Raw genomic sequence first — 19,660 nt, 5'->3', positions numbered from 1 at the left:
TGTTTTTGCTCCAATATTAACTGTCAATCATCACAAAAATATCGCGAGAAAGGGGTGGGAGCAAAAGGGGCAAACCTACCCGGACACAGCTGGAAACTGAACTGACTGAAAGCTGCCCTACAGACTACAAAACAATGCATTATGGGACATGTGTCCTGATGGTTTTTGTGGTGGAGTGATTAATTAAAATAATTTAAAATACCAATTCATTAAAAAAAGGCTACATAAATCACAAAACATTAAAATAATCATAAAATATATAATAACACAGATCATACTAAGGGGGAGAAGAATATTAAAACTAAATTGAATGTTAAGGACAACTCCAACTTCCTTTCCTCCTTCAGTCTTGCTGCAGATTCGCCTTCATCTCACAGCCCCCCCCCCCCCCCCCCCCCCGCCCCGCCCCGCCTGGTCTCCCCAACGATCCAGGCGATGTTCATCTCTAACACGTCTATCGTTGCATTTTCCCCACGTATTTTCAGTGTGTCTAAAACTAATGTTGTTTTTGCTCGAGCGTGTTAAAAGTTCAAGCCCCGTTAGCTGTCACGCATGTAGACATTTATTCTCCTCAGCTGACCCGACTCCCGTGGGAGTGGTGTGCTGCCGTAACAACCGCGCAGGACCGTTTTATGCGCCGCCGTAACCAAAACCTAAACCTTCCACCGGGTCTGTGCGGCCCAGAGAAAAGTTCAGCACGGACTGCATGTATTTAGAAAATTACGAGCGAATAAATACGTTCTAAAGGAAAGTAAGGAACTCCTTAATGTGGTCCGGGGAGGGAGGGGGCTGTCAGGTTTCCTGCTTTCAAACCCTGTCATTGTCACGCCCCCAAGAGTCATTTACCCCACTGTGATTGGTTGGTCAGCTCCGTGCACGACGATGAAAAAGTGTCATTCATACAAACTGGCGGGCTGCGGTAACATTAAACCTTCATATTAAGGCGGGGACCGCAAAATATCATCTTGGGGGCCGCAAATAGCCTGCGGGCCGCGAGTTTGAGACCCCTGCTGTACACTCTGGCACTGGTACACTAGCCGCAGGTCGGAAGAACGAATCAATAGTTCGCTTGCTCATAGCTCAGACGCACATTTCAGGTTGTGATGATATTTGTCTCTGTTTCCTTCCCACAGATGTTTACGCGCGCTCTATTATCTCTAGGCCCCGCCCCCTCCACGCATTTTAGCCACTCACAGTGGCTTTCCCTATTCTTCTCACACGCAGTGGCCGCCTCACAGACAGGTATCACGCGAGAGTGTACGTGCTCGCGTTTCATGAGTATGTGTGCGAGTGTGTGTGTCTGCCTGCGTGCGTGTGCACTTACGTCTCATTAATTATTTCATTGATCATTGACGTGCCCCTTCCACGTTTGATGTATAAAAAATACGAAGGGTGGGGGAGGCAAATTTACTGGTCGCACATGTGCGACTGGATGTAAAATTCAGTCGCACACTCTCAAATTTTGGTCGCAAAATGCGACCAATTGCTCGCAGTCTGGAGCCCTGCACATACCAGCGAAGAAGATAGACGCCAAGTAGCGTCTACACTGCCGCGAAAAAATAATGACGGACATTCTAAAATATCCCTGAAAACGCTCATGATACATTTTCAGCTCTTGTACCAGTCGATAAAACTCCCCATCATCTTCTCTTCTCGTAACTATGGGATGTACCCAAAATCGGCGTTTTTTCCGGCGTCTTTCATCAACAGAACAATAATTTCTTCATCGCTGGAACTGGAGCTACTGGTTCCTGAAATATTCATGTTTTCTTTGTATGATTCTGACAATGGCGTAAATACTTGCTCTCTTCTTCTGAGTGAAAAGCGACTTTAAGAAGCGTAGAGTTGCGCAGCGCCACCTTGTAACATCTGTAAACACACCTGCAAACACACCTACAAACACCTGTAAACATACCTGCAAACACACCTACAAACACCTGTAAACATACCTGCAAACACACCTACAAACACCTGTAAACACACCTGCAAACACACCTACAAACACCTGTAAACACACCTACAAACACACCTACAAACACCTGTAAACACACCTGCAAACACACCTACAAACACCTGCAAACACACCTACAAACACCTGTAAACACACCTGCAAACACACCTACAAACACCTGTAAACACACCTGCAAACACACCTACAAACACCTGTAAACACACCTGCAAACACACCTACAAACACCTGTAAACATACCTGCAAACACACCTACAAACACCTGTAAACACACCTGCAAACACACCTACAAACACCTGTAAACATACCTGCAAACACACCTACAAACACCTGTAAACACACCTGCAAACACACCTACAAACACCTGTAAACACACCTGCAAACACACCTACAAACACCTGTAAACATACCTGCAAACACACCTACAAACACCTGTAAACATACCTGCAAACACACCTACAAACACCTGTAAACATACCTGCAAACACACCTACAAACACCTGTAAACACACCTGCAAACACACCTACAAACACCTGTAAACATACCTGCAAACACACCTACAAACACCTGTAAACATACCTGCAAACACACCTACAAACACCTGTAAACACACCTACAAACACCTGTAAACACACCTGCAAACACACCTACAAACACCTGTAAACACACCTACAAACACCTGTAAACACACCTGCAAACACACCTGCAAACACACCTACAAACACCTGTAAACACACCTGCAAACACCTGTAAACAGACCTGCAAACACCTGTAAACAGACCTGCAAACATCTGTAAACACACCTACAAACACCTGTAAACACACCTACAAACACCTGTAAACACACCTGCAAACACACCTACAAACACCTGTAAACACACCTACAAACACCTGTAAACACACCTGCAAACACACCTGCAAACACACCTACAAACACCTGTAAACACACCTGCAAACACCTGTAAACAGACCTGCAAACACCTGTAAACAGACCTGCAAACATCTGTAAACAGACCTGCAAACACCTGTAAACACACCTGCAAACACCTGTAAACACACCTGCAAACACCTGTAAACACACCTGCAAACACCTGTAAACACACCTGCAAACACCTGTAAACACACCTGCAAACATGTGTGGCACGGTGTGTGTTTGTGCTGCATGGTGTGTGTTGGTGGTACACAGTGTGTGTTGGTGGTACACAGTGTGTGTTGGTGGTACACAGTGTGTGTTTGTGGTACACGGTGTGTGCTTGATGCTGTTTGGGAAACCTTCCTGAGACATTTCCGGGATGTGCAGCACAGCACTCTGCATGCAGACATTCTTCCACTTCAGATTCTTTTCCTGGATTAACTCAGCTGCTTCTTCTGTGGCTGGAGTCACGTGATCCTCCTGAAGTCTGAGCAGCAGCAGTCGTGTTTCCTGCAGCCTCCAGCAGGTGGCGGTGTTCCACTCCTGTTGGAACCATCTGTAAACATCAGCTGGGTCCTCAGAGGCGGACTGTCCACGGTTCTGAAGAAACCCTCTACATCTGAGCCTCTGGGGTCCAAACAGCTTCAGCAGAACATCACCTCGTAAAAGGGTCTGCTGCACATGAGAACGCTGACGGTCACAGAGCATCAGAGGATCCCACGTCAACGATATCCTGTCGCAACGGCAAGAGGCAGAGTCACCCTCTTTAGGGAGCAGATTGGAGCAGAACCATCTACAGGAGGAGTGAAAACCCGGAGAACCAACTCAGTCCTTCAGTTTCAATGACTGAAGACAATCCAGAAAGCAAAGAGGGAACCTCTGAGGAACCTCTGAAGAACCTCTGAAGGAACCTCTGAGGAACCTCTGAGGAACCTCTGAAGAACCTCTGAAGGAACCTCTGAGGAACCTCTGAAGGAACCTCAGAGGAACCTCCGAGGAACCTCTGAAGGAACCTCTGAGGAACTATGAAGGTACCTCTGAAGGAACCTCTGAGGAACCTCCGAGGAACCTCTGAAGGAACCTCTGAAGGAACCTCTGAAGAACCTGTGCAGGAACCTCAGAGGAACTTCTGAGGAACCTCTGAAGGAACCTCTGAGGAACCTCTGAGGAACTGCGTACAGCGAGAACCCAGCAACCCTTGAAGGCGTCACCCAGTCAGTGAGTTGGTCGGTGTTCCAGATGAAGGTGAGGAAGCAGCATGGATGAAGAAACAGACCTTACTCGGAACCCTACGGAGCAGGAACACAAGAACATGGACCTGAAAAAGACTAGAACCTCAGCAGAACTTCAGAGGAGCTGCCTCCAAATGAGGAGTGAGCAGGAGGACGAAATGCTGTGAGGGTCAAAAAACCAGGTGGAGAAAGATCCCAACACAGGCCCCGCCCCCACAACACACTTCACATGACCCGCTGGCCCTAAGCATTCTGGGATTCACGCCAGTGAAATTCACGCCACCTCAGACCCCCCCCTCAGTGCAGAAGATGGGGCTTCATTTTCATCTGCATCCAGGTTCTTTACAGCTGAGCTGAGCACTCTGGACCAGAACCACCTTTGTGGTTCCTCAAACGGATCGTTAAATGTGCCGGTCCATTCGTGAGGTTCCACAGAACCAGAACACCTGCAAGAAGAACGACCGTCCACCAACGGAACCTCTCTGAAAGTCAGCGGTGCACAGAATACAAGAAGGTGGCTGTGGAACCAGAACCTCAGCAAAACCTCACTGTAAGCCGTGAACGTCAGCTCAGTTCCAGCTGTAAGGAACCGTGGAACAGTTCAGGCAGAAATCCAGCAGGTGGTGACATGTTCCTCCTCGTCTGAAAAGGATTGGACCCCGCAGAAGAACCCTGGTTCTGCTGAGACGGTTCTGCACAGACAAGGTTTATGAAGGTAGAAATGGGTCACTTCAGTTGATGGTGTGTCTGCAGACCCACAGTAGGTCAGGAGTCAGGACAAGAACGAGGGAGTTCAGGAGGAACGAGAAGATTCTGGAGGAACGAGGAGATTCAGGAGAGATGAGGCAAGGCAAGTTTATTTGTATAGCACAATTCGTACACAAAGTAATTCAAGGTGCTTCATAAAACAGAAAAATGCATTAAAATCACAATCCATCATAGAAATAATCAACGTAAAATTTACTTTAAAAGAAAAAAAAAATATTGAAAATTGATTTAAAAATAAAGGAAGGAAAGGAAAGAAAGGTGCAGATAGGACCTTTCAGTCATATACACGGCTAAACAGAAATGTTTTAAGTCTAGATTTGAACATGAACACAGAAGAGGCCTGTCTTACGCCTTCAGGGAGGCTGTTCCAGATTTTAGCTGCAGAATATTGAAACGCTGATTCCCCTTGTTTAGTTCTGACTCTGGGCATCAACAGGAGGCCGGCCCCTGAGGTCCTCAGAGTACGAGATGGTTCATATGGCACTAACATGTCAGAGATGTACTTTGGTGCTCGGCCATGGAGAGACTTGTACACAAGCAGAGCTGCTTTGAAGTCTATTCTTTGAGGTACAGGGAGCCAGTGCAAAGACCTGAGCACAGGACTAATGTGATCATACTTCCTGGTTCTGGTCAGGACCTGAGCAGCAGCATTCTGGATGTACTGAAGCTGTTTTACAGCTCGTTTGGAGAGGCCGGTGAGCAGGCCGTTACAGTAGTCTAACCTACTGGAGACAAATGCATGGATAAGTATCTCCAGGGGCCTCATTTATAAAGGTTGCGTACGCACAAAAGAAGGCGTACGCCACTCTCTACGCAATAGTTGAGATTTATAAAAAGCAAACTTGACGGGAAAATGTGCGGTCCTTCACGCAAGCTCTGACCCAGGCGTACGCACAAAAACGGGTGAAATGAGAAACGGCGACGCCGTCGGCAGATGGAAGAAACACGTGAAAGTGAAAATGACAATACTGCCTCTCAGAAATAACATGAAGACTTCACAAAGCAAGTCTGACAACTAACAGCTACACAAACACCCGTTTGATCGATCAGCAGTGAAACAAACAAAAAAATCAAACGAAAATTACAACAGAAATTCAAATGAACACTTATTTGGAAAAAGAAAAGTGAAATTTGTTCTGCAATATTGGCATGTTGTGCAATTCATCCTCATAAATAATATAGTTAACAGAACGAAATAATGTACAAAACTGATATTCCCGTCAATGTGTCCGTCTGGAGGAGCAGATATAGGTGCAGACAGACAGACAGATGGATAGAGAGAGATGCATTAATTGTCCACTGGGGAAAGTTGTTTTCATATTAAAACATTTCTTCATAAGCTACAGAATTATGGTATTCATGCATATGCCTTTAGTTTGTTTTATTTTTGATAAAACAATGTATGGCGTATGTCTCAACCATTCAGAAAGCAACAAGAAATTACATTTGCGCTGAACAATTTCCCATTTCCACGTGGATTATTACCGACATCTGCAGCTTGTCAGATGTAATTAAATGGAGGGAAATAAAATGCCCCATCACAATGCGTAATGACGCACAATGGCTGATCTGGCGCTCTTAGAAGATGTGGCAAATGGAAGAATTCAGAGTGAACGCATCTTTAGACAGCAAGAAGACGTGCTGGCAAACGAGGACGAGTGGCTTATGAGCCGGTTCTGACTTCCTCCAGCCGTCCCGTTGGACCTCTGTGGGCTTTTGGGCCCGGCGTTACAGAGGAGCACTCGGAGGAACCACGCGTGTCACCCGGTGCATCTGGCGCTCCGGTGTCCCCCCCCCCCCCCGATGGAGCGCTGTAGCCTCACAACCTCGGATGGTTGTGAGGCTACAGCATTTACGGCGTCTGCCACCGTTTGCCGCTCGCGTGCCTTTTTGGCATTAGTAATGCCCACACTGTGCCCTCCAAACAACGTTTTATCCTCTTTTCCACCTCGCCAACGATAACTTCTACTTCACATTGAGTGAAGTTAAGTTTTTTCTCCCGACAAACAGGTGTTTGTAGGTGTGTTTGCTTTTTATAAATCTCAACTACTGCGTAGAGAGTGGCGTACGCCTTCTTTTGTGCGTACGCAACGTTTATAAATGAGGCCCCAGGTCAGAGTCCATGATTACCCCTAGATTTCTGACTTGATTGGAGGGTTTAAGAGACAGAGAATGAAGGTAGCTGCTGAGACTTTCTCTTTGTTTCTGTGGGCCAAAAATAATAACTTCGGTCTTGCTTGAGTTTAGCTAGAGAAAGTTGTTCTGCATCCACGCACTGATCTGTTGGAGGCAGTGGTTGAGAGAATCCACCGGCCCATATTCACCTGTTGTCAGTGACACATAGATCTGAGTATCATCTGCATAGTTGTGATAAGATATGTTATTACTGCGTATTAACTGCCCTAGTGGCAGCATGTAGAGGTTGAACAGAAGGGGTCCCAGGATCGATCCCTGGGGCACACCACAAGTCAAGGCCATGTAGTCTGAGACACAACTCCCAATTTCAACAAAGTATTTCCTGTCTTCCAGATAAGACTTGAGCCAACTTAGGGCAGATCCAGAGATGCCAACCCAGTCTTGGAGTCTGTGCAAAAGGATCCCATGATCAACAGTATCAAAGGCAGCACTCAGGTCTAGCAGGATTAAGACAGAGACTTTTCCATCATCAGTGTTCAGGCGGATGTCGTTGGTTACCTTGATAAGAGCAGTTTCTGTGCTATGATGGGGTCTAAAACCTGACTGGACGCTTTTCTTCAGGAGAGGTTTAATGACTGCAGTTTATAAGGCCTCTGGAAATATTCCAGATTGAAGAGACATGTTAACTATTTGAGTAATTGATGGCAACACGCTGTTCAAGACAGACTTTAGAAATCTAGTGGGTAACACATCAAGGCAGCATGTAGACGAGCTCAGACGGGTGATGGTCTCTTGGACAGTTTGGTCAGTGACAGGTACAAAGTGAGTCAGCTTAGAGTGAGTAGGTGGCCGTTCGATAGTTATATGTGTTGTGGAGTTGATGGCTTTTTTAATGCCCTGAACCTTGTCATTAAAAAATACAGCAAACCCATTACATTTAGGTGTGCAAACCAGTTCTATTGGTAGCTGGGTTGGAGGGTTAGTTAATCTGTTTACTGTTGTGAACAGGACACGAGAGTTGCTGCTGCAACTTCCAATGATTTCAGAGAAGTACCTTTCCCTTGTTCTGCATAAGATCTGGTTGTAAGCGTACAACTCCCTCTTATACATTTCATAATGAACGAGAGATCCAGGAGGAACGAGGAGATCCAGGAGGAACGAGGAGATCCAGGAGGAACGAGGAGATCCAGGAGGAACGAGGAGATCCAGGAGGAACGAGGAGATCCAGGAGGAACGAGGAGATTCAGGAGGAACGAGGAGATTCAGGAGGAACGAGGAGATTCAGGAGGAACGAGGAGATTCAGGAGGAACGAGGAGATTCAGGAGGAACGAGGAGGTGTTTGGGTGCAGAGGTCTCTGGGACAGGACTCCAAATCCACCGTGTTGAAAGGAGGTCTGCTCCTCCTCCTCCTCAGCCTGCAGGATGAAGATTGGAGTCAGGGTCACCTCAGGTCAACAGCTGTCCCTGTCTGACATGGTGTGTGTGTGTGTGTGTGGGGGGGGGGGCTGAAACGGAGTCTGAAGAATCTCAAACATGAGCTCCTTCAACAACCCCCCTCCCCCCACTCAGGAGGTGGGGTTTCCAGGAAGCTGCAGCATTTCCCATAAGGCTCCTCCTCCTGAGCTGGAGCGACCCGGTGGTTCTTCCTCCTCCAACGGGCCTCTGTTCTGTCCTCCATGTCCAGCTGGAGGACAGACGTGTCTTCATGACCGAGAACTTTCTAGAACCTTCAACCTGGATCATGGTCAGGACTGGAGAGGATCCAGAACCTTCACAATGATCCTGGTCTGGTTCTGATGGTCTTTCTGGTTCTGCAGGTGTGAAAGCTCACCTGAACTCTGGTCCTCCTGAGAAGGAGGGGCTCTGTTCCCCTGCAGATGGACTTTCTGAAGGAAGGAGGAGAACCAAAGAGAGGAGGAGAACCAAAGAGAGGAGGGGAACCAAAGAGAGGAGGTGCTGCGTTTGGAGGAGAACCACACAGCCACAGATGAGTCTGAAGAGCAGGAACCATAAAGGAGGAGCAGCTCTCGTCACAGTGAAGGTTCTCCAGGAGCTTCTGGACCCAAACGTTCCTTTGGACGTTCCGTCTTTGAAACAAACCTTCAGCTTAGAACTTTGGGTTCTGGTTCTCCAGAGATGTTCATGAACACTCTGATCAGGAGGAACCAGCAGGAACCATTAGCAGTCTTCTGGGCGTTACACGTTCTACCGTCTACTTCAGCTGGTTCTGCTTCTGAGAACAGAACCAGCTGGTTCAGAGGAGCAGAACAGGAAGTGGAAGCAGCCTCCACCCTCCACTTCCTCTGGGACGTCCTGACATGAACTCCGATGTCCTGCTCTGCAGAACGTTTGTCTTCCTGTTCTCTGACCGGATGAAACTTCTTTCACTTCCTGTTAAGGCCTTTATTCTGAAAGGTTCTTAGGTTTTATTGTGAAAGCTGCTTTCCAGAGAATCACTTCAATCAAGTTTTAATATTTCGTGCAGAGATACAATAAAATGCAAACTTCAAAATAAAAGTCTGAAAACTCACATTAAAATAAAAGCCTCTAAAAAAATAAAAGATGATTTTACCTTTAATGTGAAAATCTAAAGTTCTGAGTATGATTATAGATAAAAGGTGAGAAGATCAGGAACAAGAATTAAGTCCTGATGGTTGGAACAGAACAGAACCGCAGCATTTTATTCTGACAGTCATCTGGATCATGAGGTAGAAACAAAGTTCTCCAACGTTCTGCTTCCTCCAGAACCTTCTCACGCCTACTCAGAACAGAGCCTGCAGCTCTCCAGGTTCCGTCTGACAGAACCCGGGCAGCTTCAGTCCACCTGCTGGACCCCAGCGTCTGCACCCTCAGGGCCGGGTCAGACTGGGCTCAGACCGGGTCAAACCAGGTCATCTTGAAAGGAACAAAATCCAGACTAAAATGTAAAAAGACATTAGAACATTTATAAAAAGACTTTTTCAATCTGAATTCAGACTGGAAACTTGAAGCTGCTTCTACGTTGGGTTCACCCTTCAGAGTCAGACTTTTAGTTAGAGCTGGTCCTGTCTGGCGTGGGGGGCGGGGCTTTGAGCTGCCAGGACATGATTGACATCTGGTGACAGAGGTTAGAGTCTCGGGACGCCACGGGCGGCGCCCACAGCGGACGCTGTTCCGGAGCAGATGTGTCATCATCATAACCTGTCCCCAGGTGTCAATCATGTCCCAGTGGCCAATGGGCTCAAAGCCCCGCCCCCACATCACCTCTGGATCAGGTCTAAAAGCGAGAAGTCAGAATCTAAACTGTGAACAGACTGAAGGCCTTAAGGCTGAGCCGGTCTGACCCGGTCTGACCCCGACCCGTCTGCATCCTTGGATCCGTCCAGACGGACAGGAGAACCCGCGGCCTCCCGGTCCGAACAGAACCTGACGGCTCAGAGAAGCCCCTCCCTCTCAGTCCAAAGCACCGTGGCGGTGAAGCTTTGAGGAGGTTCAGGATGATGGAGAGAGGGGGATCGAACCCCCGACCTCACGGCTGAATCAAGACCACTGCACACTCCGAGCCCCGCCCTGACTCCGCCCAGCAGATTGATTAAATCAGGTTCTGGTTCCTGGACCGTCTGCGCGTGAAGACGGCGAGCCCTGCAGCCGCCGCTCCCAGGACCAGTCCGGCGCCGAAGGCTCCTCCCACCACCGCAGGGGGGAGGCCGTCCGCTGCCCCTCCCTGCTGGCCGAGACGTGCAGCTGGGAAACAGAAGGACTCTGGTCACCTGACAGGCTTCAGCCCCTCCCCCAAAAACACCTGCGGGGCTCACCTGCAGGGGACACGGACAGGTACACGCTGGTGACGTGGTCCCGGTCCGGGCCGGACCTCCTCCTGCGGGCGGCGGGCCTGCGGACCACTCTGCACCGGTACGTTCCCGAGTCTTCAAGCACGACGTTCTTCAGAGTGATGGACAGGTGTCCCACCGTCACGCGGTCCCTGATGGTGGGGTGCTGGACGACCCCGCCCTCGATGAGGAGGACCTCCTCAGGCTCCAGGTCGTGTTTGCTCCACCGGATGTCCGCCTGCGGGTCGGCGCCGGGGGCGCGGCACGGCAGGGTGACGCTCTGGCCGCTCTGGGCGTGGATGACCTCCAGCTCTGCGGGGGACCAGGAGTGGCGGTCAGAGACCGTCCTGCAGCGCCGCGGCGTCTGGGCGGAGCTCTTCGGACTCACCTGGAACCACCACCAGCTGGACGGTGCTGATGGGACCAGAGTCCGGTCCTCCGTGGAGGACTCTGCACTCGTAGGTTCCCGAGTCGTCCAACGTCACCTCCTGCAGAACCACGGACCGGTCTGGACCCCACATCGGACCGTCCTGCAGGCTCACGCGGTTCCTGAAGGACGGATGCTGCAGATCCGGGTCCGGGGTCCGGTCCCTGAAGACGTAGGCCTCCTTCAGGTCAGCCCTGGTCCACTCCAGAACCCCGGCTCCATCCGGGTCGGGAAGGTCGCACGTCAGAGAGACGTTCTGTCCACGTTCAGCTGTGATGATGAACCCTGGAGGACGAGACGGCGTTCAGAGGGAGGAGGCGGAGCATCCAGAGGCTGGGAGGAGCACACGCTTCAGGAACCCACAACAATCAAATGAACGGCTGTTTCTGGGATCAATAAAGATTACCCAGAAATCACCTGGAGGTCTAAACAGGAGAGGGCGGGGCTTAAACTGTTTTTGGTCAAGTTGTTGATGGTTGGTCCAGCTGAGCTTCCTGTTCTTTTTTAAAGCAAACTTTATTAACAAAGTAACGATGACAGAGCACATGAGAGTGAATCATGATGAAGATGGGGGAAAGTCCATCACCAGCTTTCATTTAGATGACATTTTCAAACAAATTCACGGTTTTTCAGCTTTCTAATCCTTTGAATTATGTGAGGTTCACTGTATTTCTTATTTCACAAATAAAAAAAGGTAAAAGCGGTTTAGTACATTTACATTAATGTGTGGAAGTTGGTGAAAACTAAAATTAAATCCAGTAAATAGACCTAGTTTTTATTTATTCAGGAAAATCCCCAAAATAAAGTTTATAACAGACAGAAACATCCTGAGAACATGTTCTCATCCAGTCTAAAGGGTGGTGGAACATGAACATCTGATAAGCAGAGAACATCTGTCTGATAAACATTATGAATCATGTTTAATCATTAAAAGGTCACTTTGATCGTAGCAGTAAAAACTCTTCCTGGTTCCTTCATCACGCCTGATATCAAAAGGTTTGAGTGTTCCTGAACGCCTCAGCGAGGAATGCGGTTTGGTGAGGCGTTCACGTCCCGATAGAACATCCGGGTTCTTCTTCCTGCTCTTCGACTGCTAAAGTTCTAACCCCGAAGTTCTCACCTGGATAAACGCCTCCGACGCTCAGAAGGAGCAGACCCAGAACGGAGAAGACGTCCATCTTCACAGGAACTTCCGGTTCTTCATCAGCACAGCTGAAAGTGGACTGACGGTTCTGCTCCGACCGCGAGCCTGTTTACCGAACTTCAGCCTGTGAGGGGGATGTGGGCGGGGCCTCACGCCCTGCCCCTTTCTCGTGACGTCATCCGCGGTGTTGGGTGGCAGTGGGCGTCGCCGCCCACCGCGGAATTTTTCTGCAACCGCCCTTCCCGCCGAAACTTCTTCCTTAAAAACAATGTTTTTGATTGAAAGCTTGAAATTCACGAAACGAAAACGAAACATTATGAAGAACAATGTAAGAACGGAACACAAGTCCAAAATACAATTCACAACTTTACCACTGTGGACAACAAAAACACAATAGACTTTAAAATGTCATGAAGGATTAAGAACGGAAGAAAATGCACAAACAAAGAAAAGAAAACAAAAAGGAGTCAAACAAACAAAATGAATGAGTTAATTTATATAACTAGGATTTACAGACATAGTTTTTGAAACACAAATAAAATTGGTGACGTCATCTCCAGCCGTTCAGACACACGTCCACCTTAACGTACTTCAAACACTTTCAGCTTCCGGTTCCCATTTAGACATGAGAGTTTTTGGATTCATTTCATGTAGTTTTTCAATGACTTTATTTATAAACAATAAATACAGCAAAAGTGTGAATGCTGAAGGGAAAGACTTCACATACGGTCAGAGAACAAAAACATGAACTGCTTGGTTGGGTCTGAAGAGAACAGAACCCTGAACACAACATGCCTGCAATCTCCCCATCAGAGGTTAACCACCCTGCTGCTGCACCAGGATCGCCCCATGGGGCAACTACGGTAACTGGCAGACATCCCCAAACATCTCCATGGTTACAGCATCTCCTCTCTGTGGTTCTCCTCCTCTCTGTGGTTCTCCTCCTCTCTGTGGTTCTCCTCCTCTCTCTGGTTCTCCTCCTCTCTATGGTTCTCCTCCTCTCTATGGTTCTCCTCTCTCTGGTTCTCCTCCTCCCTCTGGTATTCCTCCTCCCTCTGGTTCTCCTCCTCCCTCTGGTTCTCCTCCTCTCTCTGGTTCTCCTCCTCTCTATAGTTCTCCTCCTCTCTGTGGTTCTCCTCCTCTCTATGGTTCTCCTCCTCTCTCTGGTTCTCCTCCTCTCTCTGGTTCTCCTCCTCTCTATAGTTCTCCTCCTCTCTGTGGTTCTCCTCCTCTCTATGGTTCTCCTCCTCTCTCTGGTTCTCCTCCTCTCTATGGTTCTCATCCTCTCTCTGGTTCTACTCCTCTCTCTGGTTCTCCTCCCTCTGGTTCTCCTCCTCTCTATGGTTCTCCTCCTCTCTATGGTTCTCCTCTCTCTGGTTCTCCTCCTCCCTCTGGTATTCCTCCTCCCTCTGGTTCTCCTCCTCCCTCTGGTTCTCCTCCTCTCTCTGGTTCTCCTCCTCTCTCTGGTTCTCCTCCTCTCTATAGTTCTCCTCCTCCCTCTGGTTCTCCTCCTCTCTCTGATTCTCCTCCTCTCTATGGTTCTCCTCCTCTCTCTGGTTCTCCTCCTCTCTATGGTTCTCCTCCTCTCTCTGGTTCTACTCCTCTCTCTGGTTCTCCTCCCTCTGGTTCTCCTCCTCTCTCTGGTTCTCCTCCTCTCTATAGTTCTCCTCCTCCCTCTGGTTCTCCTCCTCTCTCTGATTCTCCTCCTCTCTATGGTTCTCCTCCTCTCTCTGGTTCTCCTCCTCTCTATGGTTCTCCTCCTCTCTCTGGTTCTCCTCCTCTCTCTGGTTCTCCTCCTCTCTATGGTTCTCCTCCTCTCTATGGTTCTCCTCCTCTCTCTGGTTCTCCTCCTCTCTCTGGTTCTCCTCCTACCTCTGGTTCTCCTCCTCTCTCTGGTTCTCCTCCTCTCTATGGTTCTCCTCTCTCTGGTTCTCCTCCTCTCTCTGGTTCTCCTCCTCTCTCTGGTTCTCCTCCTCCCTCTGGTCCTCCTTTCTATGGTTCTCCTCCTCTCTCTGGTTCTCCTCCTCTCTCTGGTTCTCCTCTCTATGGTTCTCCTCCTCTCTATGGTTCTCCTCCTCTCTATGGTTCTCCTCCTCCCTCTGGTTCTCCTCCTCTCTCTGGTTCTCCTCCTCTCTATGGTTCTCCTCCTCTCTCTGGTTCTCCTCCTCTCTCTGGTTCTCCTCCTCCCTCTGGTTCTCCTCCTCCCTCTGGTTCTCCTCTCTCTGGTTCTCCTCCTCTCTCTGGTTCTCCTCCTCTCTCTGGTTGTCCTCCTCCCTCTGGTCCTCCTTTCTATGGTTCTCCTCCTCTCTCTGGTTCTCCTCCTCCCTCTGGTTCTCCTCCTCCCTCTGGTTCTCCTCTCTCTGGTTCTCCTCCTCTCTCTGGTTCTCCTCCTCTCTCTGGTTCTCCTCCTCCCTCTGGTCCTCCTTTCTATGGTTCTCCTCCTCTCTCTGGTTCTCCTCCTCTCTCTGGTTCTCCTCCTCTCTATGGTTCTCCTCCTCCCTCTGGTTCTCATCCTCTCTCTGGTTCTCCTCCTCTCTATGGTTCTCCTCCTCTCTCTGGTTCTCCTCCTCTCTCTGGTTCTCCTCCTCTCTCTGGTTCTCCTCCTCCCTCTGGTTCTCCTCTCTCTGGTTCTCCTCCTCTCTCTGGTTCTCCTCCTCTCTCTGGTTCTCCTCCTCTCTATGGTTCTCCTCTCTCTGGTTCTCCTCCTCTCTATGGTTCTCCTCCTCTCTATGGTTCTCCTCCTCTCTATGGTTCTCCTCGTCTCTCTGGTTCTCCTCCTCTCTATGGTTCTCCTCCTCTCTCTGGTTCTCCTCCTCTCTCTGGTTCTCCTCCTCTCTCTGGTTCTCCTCCTCTCTATGGTTCTCCTCTCTCTGGTTCTCCTCCTCTCTCTGGTTCTCCTCCTCTCTATGGTTCTCCTCCTCTCTATGGTTCTCCTCCTCTCTCTGGTTCTCCTCCTCTCTATGGTTCTCCTCCTCCCTCTGGTTCTCCTCCTCTCTATGGTTCTCCTCCTCTCTATGGTTCTCCTCCTATCTCTGGTTCTCCTCCTCTCTCTGGTTCTCCTCCTCTCTATGGTTCTCCTCCTCTCTCTGGTTCTCCTCCTCTCTCTGGTTCTCCTCCTCTCTATGGTTCTCCTCCTCTCTATGGTTCTCCTCCTCTCTCTGGTTCTCCTCCTCTCTCTGGTTCTCCTCCTCTCTATGGTTCTCCTCCTCCCTCTGGTTCTCCTCCTCTCTCTGGTTCTCCTCCTCTCTATGGTTCTCCTCCTCTCTATGGTTCTCCTCCTCTCTCTGGTTCTCCTCCTCTCTCTGGTTCTCCTCCTCCCTCTGGTTCTCCTCCTCTCTCTGGTTCTCCTCCTCTCTATGTTTCTCCTCCTCTCTATGGTTCTCCTCCTCTCTCTGGTTCTCCTCCTCTCTATGGTTCTCCTCCTCTCTATGTTTCTCCTCCTCTCTATGGTTCTCCTCTCTCTGGTTCTCCTCCTCTCTCTGGTTCTCCTCCTCTCTATGGTTCTCCTTCTCTCTCTGGTTCTCCTCCTCTCTCTGGTTCTCCTCCTCTCTATGGTTCTCCTCCTCCCTCTGGTTCTCCTCCTCTCTCTGGTTCTCCTCCTCTCTATGGTTCTCCTCCTCTCTATAGTTCTCCTCCTATCTCTGGTTCTCCTCCTCTCTCTGGTTCTCCTCCTCCCTCTGGTTCTCCTCCTCTCTATGGTTCTCCTCCTCTCTCTGGTTCTCCTCCTCTCTATGGTTCTCCTCCTCTCTATGGTTCTCCTCCTATCTCTGGTTCTCCTCCTCTCTCTGGTTCTCCTCCTCCCTCTGGTTCTCCTCCTCTCTCTGGTTCTCCTCCTCTCTCTGGTTCTCCTCCTCCCTCTGGTTCTCCTCTCTCTGGTTCTCCTCCTCTCTATGGTTCTCCTCCTCTCTCTGGTTCTCCTCCTCTCTCTGGTTCTCCTCCTCCCTCTGGTTCTCCTCCTCTCTCTGGTTCTCCTCCTCTCTATGGTTCTCCTCTCTATGGTTCTCCTCCTCTCTCTGGTTCTCCTCCTCTCTCTGGTTCTCCTCCTCCCTCTGGTTCTCCTCTCTCTGGTTCTCCTCCTCTCTCTGGTTCTCCTCCTCTCTCTGGTTCTCCTCCTCTCTATGGTTCTCCTCTCTCTGGTTCTCCTCCTCTCTCTGGTTCTCCTCCTCTCTATGGTTCTCCTCCTCTCTCTGGTTCTCCTCCTCTCTATGGTTGTCCTCCTCTCTATGGTTCTCCTCCTCTCTCTGGTTCTCCTCCTCTCTATGGTTCTCCTCCTCCCTCTGGTTCTCCTCCTCTCTCTGGTTCTCCTCCTCTCTCTGGTTCTCCTCCTCTGTATGGTTCTCCTCCTCTCTCTGGTTCTCCTCCTCTCTCTGGTTCTCCTCCTCCCTCTGGTTCTCCTCCTCTCTCTGGTTCTCCTCCTCTCTATGGTTCTCCTCCTCTCTATGTTTCTCCTCCTCTTTATGGTTCTCCTCTCTCTGGTTCCCCTCCTCTCTCTGGTTCTCCTCCTCTCTATGGTTCTCCTCCTCTCTCTGGTTCTCCTCCTCTCTCTGGTTCTCCTCCTCTCTATGGTTCTCCTCCTCCCTCTGGTTCTCCTCCTCTCTCTGGTTCTCCTCCTCTCTATGGTTCTCCTCCTCTCTATAGTTCTCCTCCTATCTCTGGTTGTCCTCCTCTCTCTGGTTCTCCTCCTCCCTCTGGTTCTCCTCCTCTCTATGGTTCTCCTCCTCCCTCTGGTTCTCCTCCTCTCTCTGGTTCTCCTCCTCTCTATGGTTCTCCTCCTATCTCTGGTTCTCCTCCTCTCTCTGGTTCTCCTCCTCCCTCTGGTCCTCCTCCTCTCTCTGGTTCTCCTCCTCTCTCTGGTTCTCCTCCTCCCTCTGGTTCTCCTCTCTCTGGTTCTCCTCCTCTCTATGGTTCTCCTCCTCTCTCTGGTTCTCCTCCTCTCTCTGGTTCTCCTCCTCCCTCTGGTTCTCCTCCTCTCTCTGGTTCTCCTCCTCTCTATGGTTCTCCTCTCTATGGTTCTCCTCCTCTCTCTGGTTCTCCTCCTCTCTCTGGTTCTCCTCCTCCCTCTGGTTCTCCTCTCTCTGGTTCTCCTCCTCTCTCTGGTTCTCCTCCTCTCTATGGTTCTCCTCTCTCTGGTTCTCCTCCTCTCTCTGGTTCTCCTCCTCTCTCTGGTTCTCCTCCTCTCTATGGTTCTCCTCCTCTCTATGGTTCTCCTCCTCTCTCTGGTTCTCCTCCTCTCTCTGGTTCTCCTCCTCTCTATGGTTTTCCTCCTCTCTCTGGTTCTCCTCATCCCTCTGGTTCTCTTCCTCTCTCTGGTTCTCCTCCTCCCTCTGGTTCTCCTCCTCTCTCTGGTTCTCCTCCTCTCTATGGTTCTCCTCCTCTCTCTGGTTGTCCTCCTCTCTATGGTTCTCCTCCTCTCTCTGGTTCTCCTCCTCTCTCTGGTTCTCCTCCTCCCTCTGGTTCTCCTCTCTCTGGTTCTCCTCCTCTCTCTGGTTCTCCTCCTCTCTCTGGTTCTCCTCCTCTCTATGGTTCTCCTCTCTCTGGTTCTCCTCCTCTCTCTGGTTCTCCTCCTCTCTCTGGTTCTCCTCCTCTCTATGGTTATACTCCTCTCTATGGTTCTCCTCCTCTCTCTGGTTCTCCTCCTCTCTATGGTTCTCCTCCTCCCTCTGGTTCTCCTCCTCTCTCTGGTTCTCCTCCTCTCTCTGGTTCTCCTCCTCCCTCTGGTTCTCCTCCTCTCTCTGGTTCTCCTCCTCTCTCTGGTTCTCCTCCTCTCTATGGTTCTCCTCCTCTCTATGGTTCTCCTCCTCCCTCTGGTTCTCCTCCTCTCTCTGGTTCTCCTCCTCTCTATGGTTCTCCTCCTCCCTCTGGTTCTCCTCCTCTCTATGGTTCTCCTCCTCTCTCTGGTTCTCCTCCTCCCTCTGGTTCTCCTCCTCTCTCTGGTTCTCCTCCTCTCTATGGTTCTCCTCCTCTCTCTGGTTCTCCTCCTCCCTCTGGTTCTCCTCCTCTCTATGGTTTTCCTCCTCTCTATGGTTCTCCTCCTCTCTCTGGTTCTCCTCCTCTCTCTGGTTCTCCTCCTCCCTCTGGTTCTCCTCCTCTCTCTGGTTCTCCTCCTCTCTATGGTTCTCCTCCTCTCTATGGTTCTCCTCCTCTCTCTGGTTCTCCTCCTCTCTCTGGTTCTCCTCCTCCCTCTGGTTCTCCTCCTCTCTTTGGTTCTCCTCCTCTCTATGGTTCTCCTCCTCTCTATGGTTCTCCTCCTCTCTATGGTTCTCCTCCTCTCTATGGTTCTCCTCTCTCTGGTTCTCCTCCTCTCTCTGGTTCTCCTCCTCTCTATGGTTCTCCTCCTCTCTCTGGTTCTCCTCCTCTCTCTGGTTCTCTTCCTCTCTATGGTTCTCCTCTCTCTATGGTTCTCCTCCTATCTCTGGTTCTCCTCCTCTCTCTGGTTCTCCTCCTCCCTCTGGTTCTCCTCCTCTCTCTGGTTCTCCTCCTCTCTCAGGTTCTCCTCCTCTCTATGGTTCTCCTCTCTCTGGTTCTCCTCCTCTCTCTGGTTCTCCTCCTCTCTCTGGTTCTCCTCCTCCCCCTGGTTCTCCTCCTCTCTCTGGTTCTCCTCCTCTCTATGGTTCTCCTCCTCTCTCTGGTTCTCCTCCTCTCTCTGGTTCTCCTCCTCTCTCTGGTTCTCCTCTCTCTGGTTCTCCTCCTCTCTATGGTTCTCCTCCTCTCTCTGGTTCTCCTCCTCTCTCTGGTTCTCCTCCTCTCTATGGTTCTCCTCCTCTCTCTGGGTCTCCTCCTCCCACTGGTTCTCCTCCTCTCTCTGGTTCTCCTCCTCTCTATGGTTCTCCTCCTCTCTATGGTTCTCCTCCTCTCTCTGGTTCTCCTCCTCTCTCTGGTTCTCCTCCTCCCTCTGGTTCTATTCCTCTCTCTGGTTCTCCTCCTCTCTATGGTTCTCCTCTCTATGGTTCTCCTCCTCTCTCTGGTTCTCCTCCTCCCTCTGGTTCTCCTCTCTCTGGTTCTCCTCCTCTCTCTGGTTCTCCTCCTCTCTATGGTTCTCCTCTCTCTGGTTCTCCTCCTCTCTCTGGTTCTCCTCCTCTCTATGGTTCTCCTCTCTCTGGTTCTCCTCCTCTCTCTGGTTCTCCTCCTCTCTATGGTTCTCCTCCTCTCTATGGTTCTCCTCCTCTCTCTGGTTCTCCTCTCTATGGTTCTCCTCCTCTCTCTGGTTCTCCTCCTCTCTCTGGTTCTCCTCCTCCCTCTGGTTCTCCTCCTCTCTCTGGT

General features: G+C 50.1%; 2 protein-coding genes across 2 annotated transcripts in view; one reads left to right on the top strand and one right to left on the bottom strand.

Annotated features, from left to right (window-relative positions):
- Positions 1 to 19,660, top strand: part of LOC144987419 (uncharacterized) — a 409,376-nt gene that overhangs the window by 57,193 nt on the left and 332,523 nt on the right. The window lies entirely within an intron of this gene.
- LOC101171221 (cell adhesion molecule 2) lies at positions 9,420 to 12,566 on the bottom strand. The gene is made up of 4 exons (XM_023966168.2): positions 12,377 to 12,566; positions 11,218 to 11,541; positions 10,815 to 11,141; positions 9,420 to 10,743 (listed from the first exon to the last, which is right to left on the bottom strand). The coding sequence occupies exons 1-4, from the start codon at positions 12,432 to 12,434 to the stop codon at positions 10,592 to 10,594; spliced, it is 861 nt and encodes a 286-aa protein (XP_023821936.1). The 5' UTR covers positions 12,435 to 12,566; the 3' UTR covers positions 9,420 to 10,591.

Source organism: Oryzias latipes, chromosome 18 (genome assembly GCF_053564925.1).
Source record: "Oryzias latipes strain Hd-rR chromosome 18, Olatipes_Hd-rR_3.1".
NCBI lineage: Eukaryota > Metazoa > Chordata > Actinopteri > Beloniformes > Adrianichthyidae > Oryzias > Oryzias latipes.
The sequence above is the reverse complement of the archived record's forward strand: the minus strand, read 5'-3'. Positions and strand labels throughout refer to the sequence as shown.